The 15,649-nt window shown below is 40.4% G+C and overlaps 1 protein-coding gene across 1 annotated transcript in view; it reads left to right on the top strand.

Annotated features, from left to right (window-relative positions):
- OGFOD3 (2-oxoglutarate and iron dependent oxygenase domain containing 3) overlaps positions 1-15,356 on the top strand; it is a 40,626-nt gene extending 25,270 nt beyond the window's left edge. The window contains exons 8-9 of the mRNA XM_074160358.1: positions 2,217-2,340; positions 15,220-15,356. Coding sequence (XP_074016459.1) covers positions 2,217-2,340; positions 15,220-15,356 — 261 coding nt within the window. The remainder of the gene's footprint in view (positions 1-2,216; positions 2,341-15,219) is intronic.
- Positions 15,357-15,649: the final 293 nt, after the last annotated feature.

Genomic DNA, 15,649 nt, shown 5'->3' with positions numbered 1-15,649 from the left:
AAACTTGTGGCCCTCAAACACCCAAGGGTGCTGCACTGCAAAATGTGGCTGGCTCCTTCTGACAACTAGTTGTATTTATTAAACAGCCTTTAAAGATGTACCATATAATTATGAGCATCTACTATTAGATATTAGCTGTGTTTGACTTACTTGGGTAAAGGGTGCTCAAAAAGAGCACACTGTGTGAAGTGTCAGGCTGAATGGAAATGCTGCATTTTTTTTTCTGTTGAATTGTTCGTAAGGAGCTCTAGAAACTTGATTTGCTGCAGTGTGCCTGTATGGCTTATCACCTGCTTTTAATGACAGCTTTTATTCACATAGTCTGAACTTCTGGTTCAATTATTAACCTTGCTGGCATTGGAAATCATTACCGGGGTAATAAATACATTTGATATAGACAGGGGACTTCCAGCATTATAAATAACTGAGTATAATTTAGTGCCTCCTTTCCATAGCATTGCATTTCTCATGGCTGCCTTCTGAAAGTTAGTAATGAACAAGAACGGGAACAGAAAAGTCATTTTCCATTGCATACTTGGTTCCCTAAATTAGTCATCTATAGAAATCGGGTGTGTTTGGTTAGGCTAAAATGGTTTATAGCCAGCTCTTGAAAGTTCAGAATTGGTAAAGCCACCTTGCAGAGGATGGAGAGTGCGCTGATGGAGCAAAGACTGCTGCGCTCAGAAAAACAAATGTAATGCATTTGACTTGCAAGTATGAGTTGAACCAACATCTTCCCGATGCTCATGCCTTTGCTGCCCAAAAGACTTCCTAAAACTGACTGGAAGTTTTGTCACCAAATCAATGAAGGTGAAAATAGCTTTGCCGAGCTGATCGGGGGGCTGTGGAATGGCTGGTTTAAGATGCTGCAGTACCACCTGCTCATTAATTCCCGTTTATTGCCTTGTGTTGCTGTGAAGGGTTGGGTAAATAGGGGGAAAAGGGGATCACCAAAACACTTCTTATTCTTGTGATTTGGGCTGTGTGATGCAGCATATCACTGGATTTGGCTCTCTTCCTTCAAGTCCTTATGGTCAAAATAATAGGATGAAAATGTCTTCCTATTCCATCTGCTGCTGTGTTCTTTTTAGTCATTGCCCTTTCAGAATAATATGTACAACTGCTGTTGAGCCAAAATTTAACTGGCACTAATGAATGTAACTTAGAACAAAATTCAAAATATTTAGAAAACTTCGAAGTTTGGAAGTAGCACCTACCTCTAACAGTCACCAGGTCAGTCAAAACACTCTGCAGTATATTTATACAGTCCTCCTGTGCTGCACATTTCGCTGTTTGGCAGTGTAACGTGGAACTCAGTTGAGTTGTGATATACTGTAAAGAAATTGGACAATTCAACCATTGATTTTATGTTTATTTTTAGTAGTTGGTGTCATGTAGATATAAAAAGGAAATACTTTGAGAATCGGCTAAACTCGGTGTTAAATATTTAGATGGCTTCACTCTGAGCATTAACATAGTATTTCTTTTTTCCATCTTCGACATAACATATCAGGCAAAAATAATACATTAAAAAGAAGGAAAATCCTTGTACTTAAAAATGGGGTGTTTGGTCTGTAGGCTGACGAGAAGCAGAGACTTTGAAAGTCACGTTTGAAGGTTTTTGAATGAAACCTGTATGGAAAAGAGTAGAAGTTCCTCCAACAAAGTGTGTTTACTTGGAAGGTCTGATTCACTGGTACCACAAAGCTCCTCTGTGGTAGTTGGTGAAAGAGTAAAAAGTGAGGTTTCCAGAAACCTGTAACTGTGGTTAGATAATGGGTGGAATTAATTAGTCAAAGGCTGTTCTTGGGTCTCATTAACCTTATGGTGAAATTTTTCTCTTGAAACAGTACAAATAGATCTGAGCCCTTCTGTATTTTTCATACAATGCAGAAGTGTGATTTCTGATGCTATGTTGGGTTTTACTAGCTGTTTAGTAGATTTAGTATAGGAATCAATGGGAACACTTCTTTAATTATGGAAACTAATAATAACATGCTAGTCTTGTATGTAGTGTGTGTGTGTAAACGTAACAGGAGAGACTAATAAACATATCCGTTCTAGAAAAGAATGTTCTCAGCTTTGAGACCCCTTTATTAAATACATGAGAACTGGAATATTAGAAAAACCCATCAGGTCAGTCTGCTTAATTATTTGTGCTCTACAGAGATGAGAGTAGAAATTGTTAATTTTTGATGCTGTTGTCTTACTCCTAGGTGACTTATGGCTCTTTTGACTATACTTCACTGCTGTATCTCTCTGACTACACTGAAGATTTTGGTGGTGGACGGTTTGTGTTCATGGATGCGGGTTCCAACAAGACGATAGAGCCCCGTGCAGGTAAGAGTCTTGGTTTGGCTGCTTTGAGGGCAGCCAAATTGCGCCTTTTATTAACTGGGTGGGCTGGTGGATGTAGTGGGACTTTGTTTTGTGCCAGCAGTAGCTGTAGAATAATGTAGCGTTTTGTCTTCAGATTGATTACATAGGAGGTAAAGAGTAAAAATGGTTAAAAGGGGGCCAGAGTTGGAAATAACTGGAGTTAAACCGTACAAAGTGACTTCCTTGAAAGCTGTAGGGCTTAGAACTGCAATCCAGTTATGACAGCGTAGCAGGTCCCTGTGAGTCAAGAGCAAAGATAACTGTGTGACTGCAGCAAATCCAAAATAAAGCAATTTATTTTAGACTGACTGGCCTGAAATTCCTTTGCTGTTCAAGTTGGGACTTAATACCCTGTAATGGCAGTGGGCTGGGTGTGAAGATTAATTTCGCACAGCTCTGCCAACTTGCAGTAACGTGATGAACCATGGTAACTTGGTTATATGTTTGTACCTGCTTTTAGTAGATCTGACAGGGATGAGCATTCTGATGGCTGTCAGTTATCCCTTGAAAAAAAAAAAAAAAAAAGCCTTTCCTTAAGGATAGTTTAAGGTTTTTTTCTAATGTGGGTCATGTTAAATTGGAATTACTGTGAGTCAATATGCTTAGGAAGAAAGAGCTCAACTTCAGCTCATGTCTGGCAGGTGGGTACTGAGTTTACAGCAGTGTAACCTTTTATAATGCAAGACCAGTCACACTTTTGCAAGAAAAAAATAATCAAGAACAACTTTATATTCCTACTGTGTTCCATCTCTTTTCCAAGAGAAAAAGATGGAAATGTACTCATTTAAAGACAGCATCAGTAATTGTCTGCTGACAGGCATTACCCCGAGCAGATCTGACTTCAGACTATTGCTGCCTGCAAATGGGGATTGGTGTGGGGTTTTTTTGACTTATGGATCATAGCCATCCACTCCCCAGCAGTAATGCTCGCTTAGATAAACTCTGAGATTATCTGCATTCTGGGTTTGGTATCAAGAATTTTACGCTTGGTTATTTTGGCTTTTGTGGTTGGAAATAAACCCTAAACTGAAAGTATCTTCAGCAAAATGCTGCCACCAGTATTTTGAAAGGCACCACATTAAACTATTTCCTTTCCAGATGCAATTCTAAGATTAACGTGTTTTTATAGCTGCAGAAATCATAGTTGAATTCTAGGTAGCTGGGAGAACAGCTGTCTCCTTGGACGGTACGGGGGCATTCGGTCCAATTCCTGTATGCAACATGCCCCTGACTTAATTTCAAAAAGTCTGCAACTGTGAAATTGCTTCCATTCAGCCCCATCCGATTAATTTTCAGGCTCTGCTGCAAGGTGTCTGCTCTTTGTTGTTCTTGAGGAGGAAGGGGGAGCTGATTAAAGTATAGAGATTTTTTTTTTTTAACAGCACCTGCTTTTGGCCCTTCCCTTTCACAGGTGGTTGTGGTGACAGTGAGTGCGACACAGAACTGGTTAAACACCTTCTAAAACAACAATGCAAAGCTTGTAGGGAATGGCCTTTTGTGAAAGCTCAAATGTGCTACATGTTCACAACAGAAAATTAAGTTTAATGCCAGTTACACCTTCCTAATGTGCTCCTCTGTCTAAACACAGTTGTCAGGGATCCCATGATAGTGTCAGTACCTGTGGTACAATCTAAATTACTACTAATATCCTGGGAGATGAGGAAAAAAGCCTTAGAGGTGAAGAACAACATGAAGCACAACGTGAAGGCTTAGTTTTCCTCTGGCTGATAAAATGCAGCCTGTGAACATGGGAATGACTCCAGGGTGTTTTCTGTTGCTGGTACAAGTTGATATATTTTTTCATGTACAGAATGTTCCTTTATGGTGGTTTTTTTTCCTCTCCTTCCTTCGTGGTGTGGGGTTTTTTTGGTTTGTTTTATGCTTCTTTTGGTCTGTTGTGCTTCACTTGTCACTCCAACCCAGCTTTTAAAACCGTGTGTTGATAAGCCTTTGTGCGTTTCATTTAGGAGGTTCAGGCTTTTTTTGGAGATGACTGTCGTAATTGCTGGTTCAGTTTTAGTGCATGACAGCTAATTTACCTGTGCTGTATTGCTAATGCCATTTCAGTTCCAAATCCTGGCACTTCTTGTCTCAAAGTTGGTCTGCGTTTTGGGAACCTGGTACCGTGTGTCAAAATGAGCACGTCCCTTTTTCTGTGAGCAGTAATTTGTTAAAGTGTCGGGCTTTACAGTAGGGAACAGAAAGGCATTGTTACTGATGCAGCAGAGCAGAAAAGCAGTAATTTGAAATACAAAAAAAAAAAAAAAAGACAATTAAAAACAAAACACTGGGATTTCCTGTGCTTGGGAGTGCTGCTTGTCAAGTCCCACTGCTGCTTCAAATGCTGTCACAGCACTTAGCGCTTAAGGATCCGTCTTAGCCAGACAGTTGGGGACAGGAAAAACTGTTTTGTTAAAAGTGGAACTTACTTAAAGAAGACATTTTTTTTTTTAAATTATGTATCACTGGTGAATTTCACTGAATTTTTTTTTTTAGAGTTGGAAGGGACCATATAGATCATCTAGTCCAACTCCCCCGCTGAAGCAGGATTGCTTAGAGAATGCTACTCAGGACTGCAATTGTATAAGAAGTCTGCAAGTCCCAATTCTCACAATGAGTGAAAGTCTCTCAATATAATTTGTAGCATGGTCTCTATAAATTGCCTAGTTCAATTATTAACAAACACCTCTAGCTTTAAGAAGGAATTATAATTTATTAACCTAGAGGCTCTTGAGGTTTTTCCTTTAGCGGACATAACGAGTCACCTCTGTGGTACCAGTTCACATGTACGGACCTTTGACTAATTCTTAACCAAATGTGGCATCAAGGAACACATCTTTCTTATGCCCTGATGGGCTTCAGAAGTATATATGAGTCCTTTGACTTAAGTCAGGACCTCTGTCTGCAGCAAGAAACTCACTGTACCATGAGTAAGAGAATTCTTAGTGCCAAGTAAAATACTAATTTAAAAAGAAAACATTTTTTTGGACAAAGGAGCAGTTCTGAAGTAGTATCTGTTGCTTTTAAATGTCTACGTGAATTCTATTTCTGAAGTTGTCATATTGGCTTTTTTTTCTTGCCTTTGCACCAGCGATAGCTCTGTTCAACAGACAAAAAGAAAGAAAGCAATGTTTAGAATGAGGTCCTTCAAAACCAAACCCACGGCCCTTTCAACATTAACTTTCCTTTGCTTGCCGGAGACCTTGTTTAGTAACCCTCGATAGATACAGGAGGATTAAGAATAAATGGCAGAAATCAAGGCATTCCTTTTTCAGTGTTAAAATTGGTGTACTTTCTGCCACTTCTAGATCAGTGTGAGTAGTATTTAAAATTTCATAATTTTGGAGAGTCTTGTGTGAATTTGGGGACTGGCAATATTAGACAGGTCACAGGCTTCGCTTTATGATACAGGGTAGATGAAATCCCAGGATTGGAATGAAATCTCAGTATCCGTTGTGTGTCCCTTATTTGCATGTACATTGCCTTGTGTTAAGGTCAGCTTTGTTGTGCTTATTTTCAACTCACAAAGGCGTGTGTTCTTCAAACAAGTTGTTTATTATATAAGGGTAGAAGGAAGGGTCGCAATCACTTCTGTGTGTTTGTGGAAGAAAATAACCTGTGGTGCAAAATTAATTCTGTGCATTGGAGAGTGAAATGTGACTCTTCCTGTCAGAATTGTGTTTCTGAAAGTGTAAAAATATTTGAGGTGGAGATATAAGCTATTTGGGAACTTGTGAAGTTGGGTTATTCTTCATTTAGAATGAAAAAAAAGTGCATGCTTAAAGCCTGAGCCATTAGTTTTTCTGCTCAGGTAAGGAAAAACATACATTTAAGAATGCATATGCAGGTTTCTCATAGTGCAGGGTTTCAGGGTGGCTGTGTGTACATTCACCGAGATTAGTGTAGCTTTATTGCAGTGGTTAGGCATCACATGAGTGTTGGAGCCTGTAACCATGAGAATAATTGCAGTACTCAAAGTTAAGTGGTGGGAATTTGTTGTATCTTTATTTTATCGTGGTCTTTAAAAAATAATTGGTTTGGAGGAATTTACCCCTAAAGGTAAGTTTACCCCCTGCATTCCCTTACCCCCTAAAGGCTAAGGGAATGCAGCAGAGTGACAGAAAGTGCTATGACATGAAAAATATTTCCAGATTTGGGAGTCCCACAACAGCATTAATACAAGGTGAGAGATGTGTTTAAAGCACATATTTAGTAATCCATGTTGTATCATGGAACAGTGGATTTTTTTCCCCCTGAGTATAGCCAGTCTGATTTTTCTCTACATTCAATCTGCATCATCCAGATTCGGTCTAGATCATAATGATCTTCTGGTATTCCTACTTTTAGTTTTGCTCCCATCAGTAAAACTAGAGTACATCTTGATGTTAAATCAGTAACAACGAAAAGTTGAGAATGATTTAAAAAAAAAAAAAAAGAAGTCCACAGAAGGAGCTTTCAGTCCTAGAGAAGAATAAATGGAGCTGGGATTAGCAGCTGCAGTAATAACGAGCTTTGCAAAGTTCATGGGTTGTAGGAGAGCAGTTCTGACTGATTTGCAATACTAATCACAGATTGTACCTGGGACTGGGAAGGTGATTGCAAAGAGAAGCGGTAGAAAAAGAAGGACCTGTTGCAATTGTGACAAAAGTATGTAGAAAATAGCTCAATAGCTCCTCATTTCTTTGTAGAACTCTGAAGATTTTTCTTTAGCTTTCTGTTTTGTTTTCCGTGGAAAGACAACTGTCATCCAGACTCTGTATTCCAGTACTTTGTATTCCAGTGGTGCTTTATGATAGGTTTATGAAAATTAATTGAATGAAATAATCTTTTAACTGGGCCCACTAAAGCAGTAGGGACCTGGGAGGCGCAGGTCAGGCGTGCACTTCACATGCTGCTTATAGGAATTTCTTCGTACAAAATCCACTGCTTTGTTGAGGGCGTCTGTTACTGAGGGCAGTAAGGGTTCCTGTACACTGGCTGGGCCATTGAAAGGACTGGGGGGTGCTGGGGATACAGGGGCAGCTGAACGTGTCTTGTGTTAGGGTGCTCCACAGAGCATTGTCAATATTGAGAATTGGTCTGTAAGGCTTTTTTTTCCCTGGTAATAAATGCCTAGTTATAAATGAACACATGTAGCCTGCACTTTATGTGCTTTTCATTGCTTGCTGCACAGGATTTAGTTTTATGTAATTCATATACAAGCCAATATTTCACAAACTTGATTTGATACTGCTAGACAAATATACAGCCACGCTGAAGGCAAAAAGAAGGAGCAGAAGGAAAATCAGCTCCAGCCAGTTACTTGATGACATTCAGGTGATGTAACAGATGAAGGAAAACCAAATGCCAAATTAAGAGCTGGTTCAGCTGTGTTACGCTGTATAGTTCAGTAATGACGTTTCATTTCTCGGTTCCTAAGCTTTGTGAGTGTTAATGTCACACACCAGAGGTGCTATCATGAAGTCTTTTTGTTTAAAGGCCGCTTTTTGAATAAGAAATGAGCAGCAGAAGTTTCCCTTGTGCTTATGCTTCAGCGATCTACTAAATGTAAGGATGAATTCCTTCTCTATCGGAAAGCCAAAACCTAGAGTTCTGGCATCTGTGTGATTTGACTCTACTAAACACGCCATGTTTAGCCAGGTCAAGAAAAGTGAAATAGATGGTCTGGAGGAATTTAATGTGCTGCCCAGATGCTGTAGCACAGGAGAGCAGAGCGGACTGGACAGTGCTGGCTGGGTGAGGTTGGGACCGGAGGGGAGATCTGGGAGGGATGTCCCTGTCCTTCTCTTGGCTGTAGGGAGATGAAATGGAGCCAAAAGGCCTTGGTGAGACTCAGTAACTGTGATTTGGGGAGAGCACAGCTACTTCTAAATGCTTCAATAGGTTGTCACACCTTTGGACATAATGTACAGAGCAGCAGCTCCTGTTATTTTTGAGCAACCAACTGTGCTGATAGGAGAGAAGCAGGCAGGGATTCTGTCGAACTCTAAAAGTGCTCATGTACTTTTAGTAGGAAATAATTAAGTTCACTTAGTTTCTTTAAAAACTGTAATTTGGAACTTTTAAATTCAGGTGCTTCTGAATTTAAAATAGCAGCAAGTACTTTTAAAAGGATTGGTAGTACTTCTACGAATGACAAGTTGGCTGTGGGAGAATTCGCTACGTGAAGCAGTGATTTTATTTTTAACAGCAAGTAATTTCTGTCTAGCAAATAAATTTGGGACAAGTCTGTAAGTAGGTTTCATTAGATACCCAGTGAAAGCTTTTTTTTTTTTTGTAGGCCATAGGATTATGCTTCTGTGCTTGGCACATACATAGCAAAATTGCCCTCTCTTCACCCAGATCAGGGCACCCGTGGATGCTGTCTTTCCATGTTACTTTTGTGGGGTTTAGGTAAGGGCTTGCTAAAAGCTCTCCCCATTCAACATTTATTTACAAGTAATTGAATAAGTATATCTGTTAAATAAGTTTTATGTATAATTACAGAAAATACTATTACCAGATTATTTGCCTAATGATATAGTGGTTTTTCTTGGACGCTTTACATCAGGATTAATTGCTAATTCTTTCTCAATAGATGACGAGGATGAGAACACAAATGTGTTTGTGCAGTTTCCCCAGCAGTGCTTCTGTCTTGGTGTCACTCAGCAGACGAGATGCAGTTTTTCCTTCTTTCCCGAGCAACATTTAGAACTGATAAATGTTAAGCAGGCAGTCAAAGCTGTCGCTGCACAAGATGAAAGATGCTGAATAGATCTGGAGTGCCAAATAAACTGTTCCTGCTTCCCTTTAATCAGGCAGATGAGCTGCTTCATTTCCTTCTGAACAGCAGCTCAGTCTTCCCAGTGCCCCTACCCAGTTGCTGTGGGCAGTGGTGGGGGTGAGACCTCTTCCCCCTGCCCTGCTTTACATCCCTTCCAGCCACAGCTTAAGCAGACCAAGGAGGACAGCGAGGGGACAGTTATCACTCTCTTGCTTGCATGACTGAGTGTTGGTTGAGACAATCTAACACATAATTTGTGGTTTCTCCTTTGATGTTCTCATGACCCAAGGAGTTTACAAGGAAATTAGGCAGTGAATTAAGTTAGAAGGGCCAGAAGGATGCTGCCAGGAAAGCAGAAGGGGTAGTATCACGTGAAGGATGGGAGCATGAAAGGGCTTGGAATGCGGTGGCAAAACAGGCATGCTGCAACCAGAAAGTGATTGCCAAAGTTGATATTAATGCGAATGGCCTGTTCCATGTGTAATCAGAAAAACTGGCTGGAAGGGACCTGTGGAGGTCACCTACTCCATGCCCCCTGCTCAGAAATCGGGCACAGGAGACACAGAGGTAGCAAACCATGTGTGCCTGAGACAGACCTGGGAGATGTCAGGATCCGAGTGCTGCACTCGTGTGTGCTAATGATATGACCCTGAGCAACCTGATGGGACTCAGAGGTTGGATATAATTTAAAGGTTGGCCTTGATTTGAGAAAGGGAATTGGACCGGATGACCTCCCAAGGTCTCTTCCAACCCAAGTTATGCAATGAATTTATAATATTAGAGGTATAATAATCTTGTAGTATTTTTTCTTAGGAGCATTGTGGTACATTAATATTTTGTATGGTTCTCAAAGTCCTTTCATATATTTCCTACATGTTATAAATTCATGTGGCTTGCCTTACTACTTTTTCTCTTGCCAGAATAAGAACAACAAAGGATTTTTAAAATAATACTTGTAAAACAGAACGTGTGTTAACTGCAAAGTATTCTAATGGTGTTTACTAATTAATTTTTGCAGTAACCTTGCTAGAATGGGTCAGTACGAAGTTCATTTTAGAGACAAGGAAACAAATGAGAGAGTAAGTGGTTTTGTTGAAGTCACAGTTCCATGTCAAGGGCAGAGTTGTCATTGAATGTTGTTCCCTTTCTATACTCCTCCGGTCTATACTGCCCAGTAGAGGGTTTAGAGAGCAAATTGTAGGCAGCTTGTTTATGGAAGTGCAACTGAGTGTTAAAATTCAACATGGATTAAACCTCCTGAGAGCAAGCCTTCTGGGGATACTTATGATTTACTGTCATGTATAGCTGAATGCACAGTTCTCTCACCTTTATGCCACTTCTTGCTGTGGTTACACTTTCTGAGTACATCTAAAGAATTCCTTGCTAAAAGGGGCAGTTATGGATGTGATTAAAACCTGGGAAAGCAGAAGCAGGGGAAAGCAAAAGCCCATAGTTAATATAGTGGTTTTGCTTGGGTAATTAAATGGGGCATAATTGCTGCATATTGAAATATCCATCGCTGCTGCTGCTTGGTAAGTATTATTCCTGAAAATAAGGGTGTTGCTTCATCTAAATTAGGACCACATAAAATTCATAGCGGTGGAGTTTGTGACTGGCACTTGTATGTATTTATAAATAATGATTCTTGTGGTTTAGTGCAAAAATCGACTCTCGGGAGAGTAAGTGGTTACTTCTAATACAATGAAGGTCTTGCTCCCTGTAAGAGGAGCAAGGCCTTTCCTGTTTTTCACATCACGAGCCTTTCTCAGCCTGACAGCTTTTAAGAGCTTGACCTGTGTCTGTGACACCGCAGACCGGGCTCAGTTTTGATGGATGCTGTGGCGCTGAGCTTGTTAGCGGTTCCTCATCCTGAGTGGCATATTTAAATGAGTTTGCACCTGGGTTTTCCATGACGTTTCTACTTTCATGCCCAATATAACTTAGCCTTTGTTTACTCTTAAGTTTTTAAAACTTGTGTGAATGCTTAAGGGCCACAGAAAGAAGGGAATGAGAAGCAGCTCCGCCTCTGGATGAGACTTGTGAGTAATCTCGGTAGGGAAGCAGAGCGGGAGGTGTTGTCTATGAGCTGGAAAGGGGAGTGAGTGCATCACAATAACCCTTCCTGCAGTCTGCAAGGAACAGAAGCTCATCAGTTGAGCTCTTATTGGACCAAACTCCACCTTGAAACACACTTCCTAGCACTTAATGCTGGAAAGTAGAGAAAACATGGAAAGGAAGAGAAAACAAGCTGTAGCTTCAGGTATTGTTGTCAAACAGAGATCAAAGGCAAGGATTGATTACTTCTGTTCCTGTAGAGATATGCAGGCAAGCTAATCATTCAGAAACAGGCTCCTCCAGGTCTTGTGGTCACTGCAAATCTTTTGAATTCTTTGTTTTGCTCTTCTAATGAGAAAGGTGAGAACAAGTGCGTTTGTGTGGGAGGAACTTCCTCCAGTCCATTGTGGCGCTCTTCCATGGGAATGAGGCTGGAGCACAGCTCACTCCCTGTTACTAGACAGCCTGATGGAAATCTTGATGCCACTTGGGAACAGCTATAAAGAAATTTTAAGTGTTTGTGGGCGGAAAAGAGGAAAGAGCCTGGATAGAAGTACCCACAAAATGTATTTTTTTTTTTTTTATCTAACATGGGGGCTGTTTGTCCCAGGTGTTAAAAGCACTAAATGCTCTGGTGTGCTGCAGTAATTGCTGTGGTATGTTCTGCCCGATGGACTTCCTGTGGAATGGAAAGTGGAGGTGAGGAGGAGATGATAGATAGTAGATGTGAGAGGGCAGCCAACGGTTTCATGTAATTTATGCATCTAAAACTCTTCGCTGAGGTTCAGGTACTGGTCAAAGCAGTGTGAAACTAAAGAAGCACCTTGCAGTGATTGGGGAAAATGAGTTAAATGTTCACAATCAAGATGAAGTATTTTTTCAGACAGCAGATGGAAAAAACGAAGTCTTTCTCTATTTATTTTTTTTTTTTTTTTACCATTGGCATCACTTTTAACCCCAGGAGGGGGCTAGAGGACATCTCCATTCCAACCTTCATCCTTCAGAACGTAGCTCAGACACTGGCCTCTTTCTGAAAGCTTAGAAGTATCAACCTCAAAACAGGCGATGATCCCTTTGCTGTTTCTTCCTCTCTAAAAATTCATCCCTTGAGGACCAGGGATTAAACACTTTCTCTTTTTTGGTTAGATAATATGCTATGAAAATGTATTGGGTAGTAGCTTGTGATCTCAAAAAAGCTTATACTTTTAACAGTAAGTGTTCATAAATCAAACTGAAATTATGTGGTAGGAGGTAGTAGGCAGGATTTCTTTAACGGAGCAGAAAAGCATGTTGGAAAGAAATCTGCGCAGGCAGGTCGGAGGAGGGGAGAAGAAAATTAAAAGACCCGTTTGAGGCCATTGTTAAATAATGCAAGAAAAAGACAAAGAAAATGGGTTTAGAATTTTACACACTTTCTCTCGAGCCTTTGTCACTCAAATGTTTCATCAGGAAATTGTAAGTAACGCTTAAAGTGCACTTTAAATACTGAATGCAATCTCACAGCTAAAACCAGACCGATATTGCATATGATCCTACTAACTTGCTAATGTGTTCATACTTTGGAACTTTAGGGCTTAAAATCTTAACTCAAAATTGATCAAAAAGCCAGCTAGAACAAGGACATAACAAGGTTATAACCTAGGAGTAGGTCCACGCTTTCTTAAGGAACCTTCTTAGACCCGACCTGTTTGCTTTCTTGTACTGGTTTAATTTTTGAAGTGGTTTCCGTATACTGTGTTTTGAAGCAGGATTATGAAGGGTCCAGTCTTGGTGGGCTTGAAAGTCCTACAAGTCATCCAGTAATGGTACAGCTGTATTTTAACTGGTGTCTTTCCCCAGGAGTCTCTAGATACTGATATTGCCAAATATTCCTCAAAGGTTTTGTCAGATGGAATGGGAATTAACATTCTTTACCGTCCTTTTGGACACTTGTACTACTAAAAATAATATACCATGGATAGGGTGTGCTTTTGCCTTAAAATTTTGCAATCAAAGTTAGTTTAAAAGAAATTATTTCCAAGTGAGGAAGAAGTATCTGACTGTAGGCTTGCTCAGTGACCCCGAGACCCCAATTGACTGATATCGGACCAGATGGACAAGGAGCTAGAAGATACCATATATATGAAGACATATTTATTAAAGAAAGAAATTAAAAGACATTCTGTATAGCCAAAAAAATCCAGTTTAACTGGCTTAAACAATACACTGAAACTTGTCTAACTCTGAATTACTACTATTTCTAACAAGAGATCAAACAAAAAAAGCTTGAAAATCAGTTTAAGGCAAAGCTTTGGGTGAGTAAGTGAGGGACTGATGATAAAGTACTGAACAATGTTGAAATATGATTTAAAAGGAAAAAAATTAACTCATGACAAAGGGACTTTGTATGAAATCCTTGAGGGTAGCGCTGTTCATTGCAACACTCATAGGATAGCCTTCCTTTAGTCTTTCATTCAGGAAAGCTGGACACCAAGGTGTAAATGAGCTGTGTGTATGAATGAATCTATTTTTTTATATATATATATATAGCATTACCAATTATTTATGTGCAGCCAGAGGCAGAGAAGAGTATGCTATGACTTCTGCTTGGCAATTATGAGAGACTATGTGAACTATGAGAGATTAAATGTGATGTACAACTGAACGTGCAAGGGACACAGAGGCTGCTCAAATGGACCTTGGAGGTCAGTGGGCAAACTGAGCTCCATAAGGCCAGTCCAGTTTTGTTCAAATATCCCATGTGCTGCTTAGCAGTACGCAAGCAAAAGAACTTCTGGATCTTTTGGATCAATTCTAGAAGAGAGAAGTAGCTAAGTGTCTGGTGCCTATTTCTGCAGAGGAGATCATGTAATGGTTAGAACAGTTTTTCTTGTGCAAATTTTTAAGTAGGCATCTAAGTGTTTCTTTTTGCCTGATTGTGAATGAGTCCCAGGCAGGGTTAGATTGTCAATGGGAGTTCTCTATGACAAGCTTTTTAACAAACTTCAATCTAACTTGAGCAAAGGAGAAAAAGCCTGAGTGGGAAAACCAGAAGTTATTGAGTTAAAACAGCTGTGCATGTGAGTATTACTGGCTCTCTCAGGAGAACGTGAGAACTCCTACAGAGTTACGTCAGTTCTGACTTAACTTGCTAAACGTCAAACTTCTACGTTCTCGGAACAGTTTAATAATGTCGAGGTGCAGAGGGCTCCATTCTGCTGTTTCATCCAGTGGGATGCTAATGTACCTCTGCTGTCATTACCAAAGAAACTGCATTTCACCTTGATGCCACTTCAGGCCTGGAGAACCAGGCAGGGTGGTGGTCAACGCTTGGAGAGGATGAAGCACAGGAGTGAGCGCTCGCATCTATAAAACAATTTCCAAGCCAATGCACTGATGGAGTGGCTCTTTCGAAGGAAAATGAATTTGGATACGTCCGATATGTACCTTTCTAACTGGCTGAACAGTGGGTGATCAGGCTGTGCCCAAAGAGCTATAGCAAATAGTTGGTACAAAGCTGGTAAGCTGCCACAGCTGCTTGTAAACCTGCTGAGCATTTTGTCACTGAAGACTTTTTGCCACCTTGGTAGTAATTCCTCCTTCTTTGGTCTAAAATTAGAGCCCAGCCTAGAAGGGGAGCAGGGAGGAAATCAATGCACTTTGCTGACAGCCACCAGAGTTGCTTGCTTTTGTTTTGGGGGTTTTTTTGTGTGTTTTTTGTTTTTTGGTGGGTTTTTTTTTTAAATTGAGGCAACTAAGAACTGGCTTCAGATGTTCTCAGCTTCCTCCTGCCTTCTATAAACTATGAGATACAGTGGAATTACGTCTCCAGTTTTGTAGCACAAAGGATTAACGTATGTTTTAAACAGTACATAAAGCTGTCAGAGTGCAGCATAAGCTCATAACAGTTTGTCTTTGTGATGACCGATGGGCTCTCGGGCAGCTGGGGCACAGTCCAACTGAGACAACAGCAGAACTGTGTAGAGAGCTGATAGCTGAGTGCCAAACTCCACGCCGCTGATTTAAATGCTTTGTCTTTACAGGCCGGGTTTCCTTTTTCACCTCCGGATCAGAGAACCTTCATCGGGTGGAAAAAGTCCACTGGGGCACTCGCTATGCCATCACCATCTCCTTCACTTGCAACCCAGACCATGGCATTGGGGATCCAGTCTTGATGTAACTCCTCCAGGGGTGGAATGAGGTCAAATGAGATGAGAGAAGCCCTGCAAAAGGAGAGGAAAGAGGAAGATAATAACATCTCTTGTAACCTCACATTCAATTACAATTTCCCAGCTGTATTAATATATTTTATAACACACTTTGTTTTCACGTGTCCTTTCCCATAAATGTTGCAAACGGTGCCTTAAAGACCATCTTAAATTTGGTGTATTCTGAAAACGGTTTGTCTTCATGTCCTGAAGGGACAGATTGTAAAGAAGAGTTCCAGAGTGGGCTCTTTCTTAAATTATTTTT

The sequence above is a fragment of the Numenius arquata genome, chromosome 17 (assembly GCF_964106895.1).
Source record: "Numenius arquata chromosome 17, bNumArq3.hap1.1, whole genome shotgun sequence".
In the NCBI taxonomy this organism is placed as follows: Eukaryota; Metazoa; Chordata; class Aves; order Charadriiformes; family Scolopacidae; genus Numenius; species Numenius arquata.
The sequence above is the reverse complement of the archived record's forward strand: the minus strand, read 5'-3'. Positions and strand labels throughout refer to the sequence as shown.